Source organism: Salvelinus fontinalis, chromosome 2 (assembly GCF_029448725.1).
Source record: "Salvelinus fontinalis isolate EN_2023a chromosome 2, ASM2944872v1, whole genome shotgun sequence".
NCBI classification, from domain to species: domain Eukaryota; kingdom Metazoa; phylum Chordata; class Actinopteri; order Salmoniformes; family Salmonidae; genus Salvelinus; species Salvelinus fontinalis.
The window spans coordinates 97,976,880-97,985,688 of NC_074666.1; the positions used below are offsets into that span (position 1 = coordinate 97,976,880).

Here is an 8,809-nt window from a genome sequence, read left to right on the forward strand (position 1 = left end):
CATCCATACAGTAACATAGTAGTATTCTGTTTAGTTATAATTCTAAGTTACATGTATACATAATTCAGTCATTATTCATAAAAATCCCATAACAGTGTGAGTCCAGCATGTGTGTGTGTGAGTACAGTGTGTGTGTGAGTCCAGCATGTGTGTGTGTGTTTGTGTCCAGTGTGTGTATGTGTCCTGTGTGTATGTGTGTGTGTCAGTGTGTGTGTTTCCAGTATGCTATGTGTGTGAGTCAGTGTGTTTCTGTCCAGTGTGTTTGTCCAGTGTGTGTGTGTGTGTCTGTCAGGTTTTTATTTCAGTGACACTGAGGAGTCAACATCATCAACCCAAAACCCTGGATAGAGGGGCTCAGTGAATGTGGAGGTGAATGTGTACAGGTGGGTCAATGTGTCAGAGGAGGCTCTATAGAAGGACAGAGTGCCGGCTGGCCAGTCCAGATACACTCCTACTCTGTGGGAGCTGGAGGAGGGGACGTCTATAGTAGTGTGATTATTATTGTGACAGGCAGAGTAACTGTTGTCAGAGCAGAACAGACACCAGGACTTGTCATTGTCTCCAAGACAACAGTCATCACCCCCTCCTCTCCTGCTGATTCCTTTATATGTCACTCCTATAACAGCCCATCTCCCACTCCACTCTGTCTCCCAGTAACAGCGCCCAGTCAGACCCTCTCTACACAGCACCTGCTGCCAGCCCTCAAATCTCTCTGGGTGATCAGGATACGGCTGCTTCTCTCTCCTACATGTCACCTTTCTGTTCTCCTCAGACAGAGAGAGGAGTCTGTTTACTGTGTTTAGGTCCAGTGTGATATCACAGACATCTGATGGATGAAACCAGACACAATATTAGAAATCATCATCATTCATATTAGAATGTTAACTCACTTTTCACTAATTCATTTAATGTAGATGTTTCTAGGTATCAAAAGGAGAAGTTAAGGTAACTTGAGACTTATTGAATGATCATATGTTACACTGTATGGTAATATAAAACACACTTATTCCCATTAATTACACACACACACACACACACACATTGTCAAAGCAACTCTTTGTAAACTTTGGTGTCCCTGATTTCTGCTTCTGTAGAACTACAGCTGATATTTAATATGACCAAGTAAGTAATGATGGTGGTCTTTGACTTTGACTTAACTTGAATTAAGACTTATTCTTAGTCATATTCTTCACAGCAGTCAACACTCACATTTTCTCAGCCCAGGTTTCATTGTGTACTCTCCACCATGTTCCACACTGTAGAGGTAAGCAGAAGAACAGACAGTCATTGAGTGATACACGGGAACTCACACACACAACACACACACACACACTGGACACACACAGTCAGCATATAACTTTGTCCAAGTGGTGGTAAGAATGTTTGTCTTAACTAGCCTGATAAGTCAAACTTGTCTGATATGAACATTGACATAAACCCTCTACATACTTGAGTTTCTCCAGTCTGCAGTGTGGATCCTCCAGTCTAGCAGAGAGCAGTCTGACTCCTGAGACTCCTGGGTGATTGTAGCTCAGATCCAGCTCTCTCAGGTGTGAGGGGTTTGACCTCAGAGCTAAGACCAGAGAAGCACAGCCTTCCTCTGTGACTAGACAGCGTGACAGCCTGCAAAGAGACAAATCGTATTAAAATCACTCTGATATTCTTTGGTGGTGAAAATAGTGGCAGTATTATTTTTTCAACATTTTCAGATACATCAGTGTCCTGAAACCTGCCATATCTATTTATAAATTAATGTATCATTATTATAAATGATCATAAAATTACTTGTAGATAGAAAAATGTATAGTACAAATATTTGAGTAGACTGACCAGACCAGTTTAAAAAGCAGTATCGGTCAAAAGACAGACAGTGAGGTATCAGATTTAGATTGTATTGAGTTTACAGTCTACACCGTATCTATTTTGACAGTGAAGGTAACATTTTAAATGTGGCTCTATACTCCAACATTTTGGATTTCAGATCAAATGTTTCGTATGAGGTGATAGTATATAATGTCACCTTTTATTTGAGGGTATTTTAATATATATCTGTTTCACCATTTATAAATGAAAGCACTTTATGTATCTAGTCCCCCTATTTGAAGAAGTCATAAGTATTCTGACCAATTCACTCACTGTATTAAAGTAGTCAAAAGTTTAGTATTTGGTCCCATATTCCTTGAATGCAGTGACTACATCAAGCCTGTGACTCAAACTTGTTTTGGTTGTGTTTTGGGTTATGTTTCGCCCAATATTAAAATGGTGGAGTAATTTTCTGTCTAAGTGAGTCGATAACATGTTTCTAAACACTACTAAATTAATCCTGATGATGCCTTGATTAATACAAATGAATCATGAATCATGAATAATAATGAGTGAGAGAGTTACAGAGACTACAACAAAACATGCTAACCTCTCACCATTACCAATAACAGAGGCTACAACAAAACATGCTAACCTCTCACCATTACCAATAACAGAGGCTACAACAAAACATGCTAACCTCTCACCATTACCAATAACAGAGGCTACAACAAAACATGCTAACCTCTCACCATTACCAATAACAGAGGCTACAACAAAACGTGCTAACCTCTCACCATTACCAATAACGGAGACGACAACAAAACATGCTAACCTCTCACCATTACCAATAACAGAGGCTTCAACAAAACATGCTAACCTCTCACCATTACCAATAACAGAGGCTACAACAAAACATGCTAACCTCTCACCATTACCAATAACAGCGACTACAACAAAACATGCTAACCTCTCACCATTACCAATTACAGCGACTACAACAAAACATACTAACCTCTCACCATTACCAATAACAGAGGCTACAACAAAACATGCAAACCTCTCACCATTACCAATAACAGAGGCTACAACAAAACATGCTAACCTCTCACCATTACCAATAACAGAGGCTACAACAAAACATGCTGACCTCTCACCATTACCAATAACAGACACTACCACAAAACATGCTAACCTCTCACCATTACCAATAACAGAGGCTACAACAAAACATACTAACCTCTCACCATTACCAATAACAGAGACTACAACAAAACATGCTAACCTCTCACCATTACCAATGACAGAGGCTACAACAAAACATGCTAACCTCTCACCATTACCAATAACAGAGGCTACAACAAAACATGCTAACTTCTCACCATTACCAATAACAGAGCTACAACAAAACATGCTAACCTCTCACCATTACCAATAACAGAGACTACAACAAAACATGCTAACCTCTCACCATTACCAATAACAGAGGATACAACAAAACATGCTAACCTCTCACCATTACAAATAACAGACGCTACAACAAAACATGCTAACCTGTCACCATTAACAATAACAGAGGCTACAACACTACATGCTAACCTCTCACCATTACCAATAACAGAGGATACAACAAAACATGCTAACCTCTCACCACTACCAATAACAGAGGCTACAACAAAACATGCTAACCTCTCACCATTACCAATAACAGAGGCAACAACAAAACATACTAACCTCTCACCATTACCAATAACAGAGGCTACAACAAAACATGCTAACCTCTCACCATTACCAATAACAGAGGATACAACAGAACATGCTAACCTCTCACCATTACCAATAACAGAGGCTACAACAAAACATGTTAACCTCTCACCATTACCAATAACAGAGGCTACAACAAAACATGCTAACCTCTTACCATTACCAATAACAGAGGCTACAACAAAACATGCTAACCTCTCACCATTACCAATACGAGGCTACAACAAAACATGCTAATCTCTCACCATTACCAATAACAGAGGCTACAACAAAACATACTAACCTCTCACCATTACCAATAACAGAGACTACAACAAAACATGCTAACCTCTCACCATTACCAATAACAGAGACTACAACAAAACATGCTAACCTCTCACCATTACCAATAACAGAGACTACAACAAAACATGCTAACCTCTCACCATTACCAATAACAGAGACTACAACAAAACATGCTAAGCTCTCACCATTACCAATAACAGATGCTACAACAAAACATGCTAACCTCTCACCCTTACCAATAACAGAGGTTACAACAAAACATGCTAACCTCTCACCATTACCAATAACAGAGACTACAACAAAACTTTTGATTATTCATAATCATGGTAGCATCCACATGAATGTAGAAGTGTTCAGAAACATCTTCTATTCTTACTGACAATACAAGTGAAGTGACTCCAAAATGACAGGACATTATTCACCATTCAGTTTCTATTAGGAAAAACAACATCCAAAACACAACCAAGACAAACTGCAAATGAATTCAACAAGTTTGACAAGTAACAAGTTAGTTAGTTAGTAGAATCACAAGGTTGATCCAATCACTGCAGGCATGGAATATGGGACCAAATACTAAACTTATGACTACTTTAGTACAATATAAGTAAATTTGTCCAAATAATTAAGACTTCTACAATTGAGAGAACAACATACATAAAGTGCTTTCATGATAATACTGACCTCATTCTGTACTGTCACCTAATATGAAACATATCTCAAATCCAAAATGGTGGAGCATAGCACCAAATTTAAAACTGTAAGCTTCACTGTCCCAACACATATGGTGTGGACTATGTGTGTCTGGTAAACACATGTGGATCTGGTGAACAGTTATCACTTGTTGACCAACTACAGGAATACTGACCTCAGAGTCTCCAGTTTACAGTGGGGATTCCCCAGTCCAGCAGAGAGCAGCTTCACTCCTGAATCCTTCAGGTCATTGTTACTCAGGTCCAGCTCTCTCAGGTGTGAGGGGTTTGACCTCAGAGCTGAGACCAGAGAAGCACAGCCTTCCTCTGTGACTAGACAGCCTGACAGCCTGACAAAGAGATCATCATGATTTCACAAACACACTGTTAATTTAACACCAGTAGTGTAGAAGGACAATGGAAGACGCATTTAGTTAATTCTCTCAAACAACATATAGATTCATCTTCCGTCTCCTAGAATTGTATGGTCATAATGTTATACTAATGTGAAAATCAATGCATTTATTCAATATGTTTTTCAATATAACATTAAATACATATTATAATACATATTTGTCTCTAAACTGAATATTTCTTCCTGATGATTAGTTCTTAAATGTCATTTTATTTACTCACAGAACAGCTCTGGAGGCTTTGACCACTGGCAGCAGCCTCAAAAGACCTTCCTCTGATCTGGAGTATTTCTTCAGGTCAAACACATCCAGCTCCTTTTCTGAAGTCAGCAACACAAAGACCAGAGCTGACCACTGTGCAGGTGACAGTTTGGGTTTTGAGAGACTTCCTGAGCTCAGGTAGCTTTGGATCTCCTCCACTAGAGAATGGTCATTCAGTTCATTCAGACAGTGGAACAGATTGATGCACCTCTCTGGAGAGGGATTCTTCTTGATCTTCTTCTTGATGTACTTGACTGTTTTTTCATGGATATGTGAGCTGCTTCTTGTCTTTGTCAGTAGACCTTGTAAGTGCTTCTGATTGGACTCCAGTGAGAGGCCCAGAAGGAAGCGAAGGAAAAGGTCCAGGTTTCCTGTCTCACTTTGTAAGGCTTTATCCACAGCACTCTTGTAGACAGAAACTTTATGCTTGTCTCTGAACAGCACAGAAAGGTTCCTCGACGTTGATTGAGGTTTGTCCATTAGATTCTCATTGTTGTTGTTGAATGAGAGGAACACATATACAGCAGCCAGAAACTCCTGAATGCTCAGATGAACAAAGCAGTACACCTTGTCCTGGTACAGCCCACATTCCTCTTTAAAGAGCTGTGTGCACAATCCTGAGTACACTGAGGCTTCATTGACATCAATGCCAGCCTCTTTCAGATCTTCTTCATAGAAAATCAGATTGCCATTCACAAGCTGTTGAAAAGCCAGTTTTCCCAGTGACAGAATGCTCTCTTCATTCCAGTGTGGACCTGTCTCTTCTTTCCCAGGATACTTTTCATTCTTCTGTTTGGTATGAAACACCACAAGGTGTGTGTACATCTCAGTCAGAGTCTTGGGCATCTCTTCTCTCTTATGTTCCAGCATGTGTTCAAGGACTGTTGCAGAAATCCAACAGAAGACTGGAATGTGGCACATGATGTGGAGGCTCCTTGATGTCTTTATATGTGAGATGATTCTGCTGGCCAGGTTCTCATCACTGAATCTCTTCCTGAAGTACTCCTCCTTCTGTGGGTCATTGAACCCTCGTACCTCTGTCACCTGGTCAACACACCCTGAAGGAATCTTATTGGCTGCTGCAGGTCGGGTAGTTATCCAGAGGAGAGCAGAGGGAAGCAGATTTCCCTTGATGAGATTTGTCAGCAGAACATCCACTGAGGTTGACTCTGTGATGTCCCAACAGATCTTGTTCTTCTGGAAGTCTAGGGGCAGTCGGCACTCATCCAGACCATCAAAGATGAACAGAACTTTGTACTTGTTGTAGTTGGAGATTCTTGATTGTTTGGTTTCCATTGAGAAGTGATTGAGAAGTTCAATCAAAGTGTGTTTGTCCTCTTTCATCAAATTCAGCTCCCGGAAAGGGAATGAAAATACAAATTGGACATCCTGATTTGCTTTTCCTTCAGCCCAGTCCAGAATGAACTTCTGCACAGAGACTGTTTTTCCAATGCCAGCGACTCCCTTTGTCAGCACAGTTCTGATAAGTTTGTCTTGTCCAGTTAAGGGTTTGAAGATGTCGTTACATTTGATTGCAGTCTCTGGTCTTGCTTGTTTCCTGGTTGTTGTCTCAATCTGTCTCAGCTCATGTTCATTATTGACCTCTCCTGTTCCTCCCTCTGTGATGTAGAGCTCTGTGTAGATCTTATTGAGAAGTGTTGGGTTTCCTTGTTTAGCGATCCCCTCAAATACACATTGAAACTTCTTCTTTAGATTAGATTTGAGTTCACGTTGGCAAATCACAGCAAGCTCATCTGAATGAAGAATTAACACAGAGGATATTAATATTACGTCTGATTTAATAACTACAGTATTGTAGGACTGTTATAAAGTTTAAAATTATAATAATTTATAAATAAATAATAATTTATTATTTTAACTGACTGTATAAATGTGTAAATGTTTTCATATTGCATTACAGACTGGTGTGACTGATTATATTATTATTGGTATTATTGATGGTATTATTAATGTTCTCTCTCTCTCTCTAAATTAATCACCACAACACATCCCTGCTGCTACTTGATGAGGTCACTAGGTGTTGTGTTAAGGCTGCTACAATATCATTGAGTTACACATCTACTTTAGCTGTACTTTAGCTACAGCTTTTAAATGTTATAAAACAGCATTCAACATGAGGCAGACAGCTCTTACATTTCTCCAGCGTGTCAGCAAGCTCCTTCTGGTTCATTTTCCTCAGGATGTGCAGTGTGATCTCCAGAGCCCCCTCTCTGGCACTGCTCTCCTGCTTCTCATCTTCAGCATCCACCACTTCCTTATCCTGCTTCTGACTCTCAAAGCCTTCTGGGAGTTCTGGACTAAGAATCCTCTTGAACATCTTCAGCTCGTTCTTCACAAATGTCATAATTTTCTCTTCAAGCAACTGAAATAAATAAAGTAGATAAGTTAAGCAAGAGAATAACTGTTTCTCATTAACACATTAATGAATGATTGACAGATCAAATTTACTTGAGGTAAACAAAAACAAATGTACATAACAGGACCACATACCCTGAATATGGAGGCCAGGTCTGTTTGATGACTCTGGGAAGACTCACCACTGAGAATCTCTGACTCTGATCTCTCCTGTTGGTTTCTGTGGACAAAACATGAGATTACATCTCCTCATCCAGGGTGTGCACACACACGCTCACACACACACACACACACACACACACACACACACACACACACACACACACACACACACACACACACACACACACACACACACACACACACACACACACACACACACACACACACACACAAACACAAACACACACACACACACACACACCCACACACACAGGACTATGAAAATGGACAAAGGATTAGCCAATGGATTATGAAAACAACAACAATAAATGGGAAAATGGGAGAGGAGAAATGACTAGAGACAGTGTTGTTTAACTCACTGACCATGACCCGTGAGCTCTTCTTACCTTTGTTCAGTAGAAAAGTCTCCCTCTCTAAAGTTTATAGGAGGATCCATAGACCAGTCACTGTTCATGGACACACAGCTGGGTACAGGGGAGGCTGGTCTCTCCTGCTTGATTGGGCTTCAACACAACAGAGACAAACATTACATCTCTCATCTACTCTGAGCTCAGATGGGGAAACATAAGAAGAGTTTCATTCCGAAACGCTATATATCACTTTTCAGAAACGTTCGTATCAATCAAATTTCTGACATTTTTGAAAATGTGCTTTTCATTTCTTAAAGACATTTTGAAAGAGATTAGTGTTTTTTCACTATCTAATCACGGCATGGGGTAGTTCAATGACAGACATGTATTTGTTTATAATCTAATTCTTGATAGTTTAATTTCAGAGACACAAATAATCATGTTTTTTTGCAAAATGTGACAAAATGTAGCAACATTTGAAACCGTGTTTTTCATATTGGATAAAAGTACAGACTCAAAATGGTATATCAGACACTACAGTTGAGGAACAATGGGAAATTAATTCTGCTTTGAACGTTGATAAACTTGTAACCTCACTTAGAGAAAATGGTCTTTGAATGTTTTGGTACCTACTGGAGAGCTCTTCTTTGTCTACAGGGCTGTTACTTTGGCAGATAATGTCACC

General features: G+C 39.7%; 1 protein-coding gene across 1 annotated transcript; it reads right to left on the reverse strand.

Moving 5' to 3' along the window:
- Positions 1-278: 278 nt before the first annotated feature.
- Positions 279-8,472, reverse strand: LOC129868537 (NLR family CARD domain-containing protein 3-like). Its single transcript, XM_055942629.1, has 8 exons — positions 8,161-8,472; positions 7,727-7,811; positions 7,370-7,598; positions 5,178-6,969; positions 4,718-4,891; positions 1,450-1,623; positions 1,210-1,256; positions 279-826 (listed from the first exon to the last, which is right to left on the reverse strand). The coding sequence occupies exons 1-8, from the start codon at positions 8,226-8,228 to the stop codon at positions 297-299; spliced, it is 3,099 nt and encodes a 1,032-aa protein (XP_055798604.1). The 5' UTR covers positions 8,229-8,472; the 3' UTR covers positions 279-296.
- Positions 8,473-8,809: the final 337 nt, after the last annotated feature.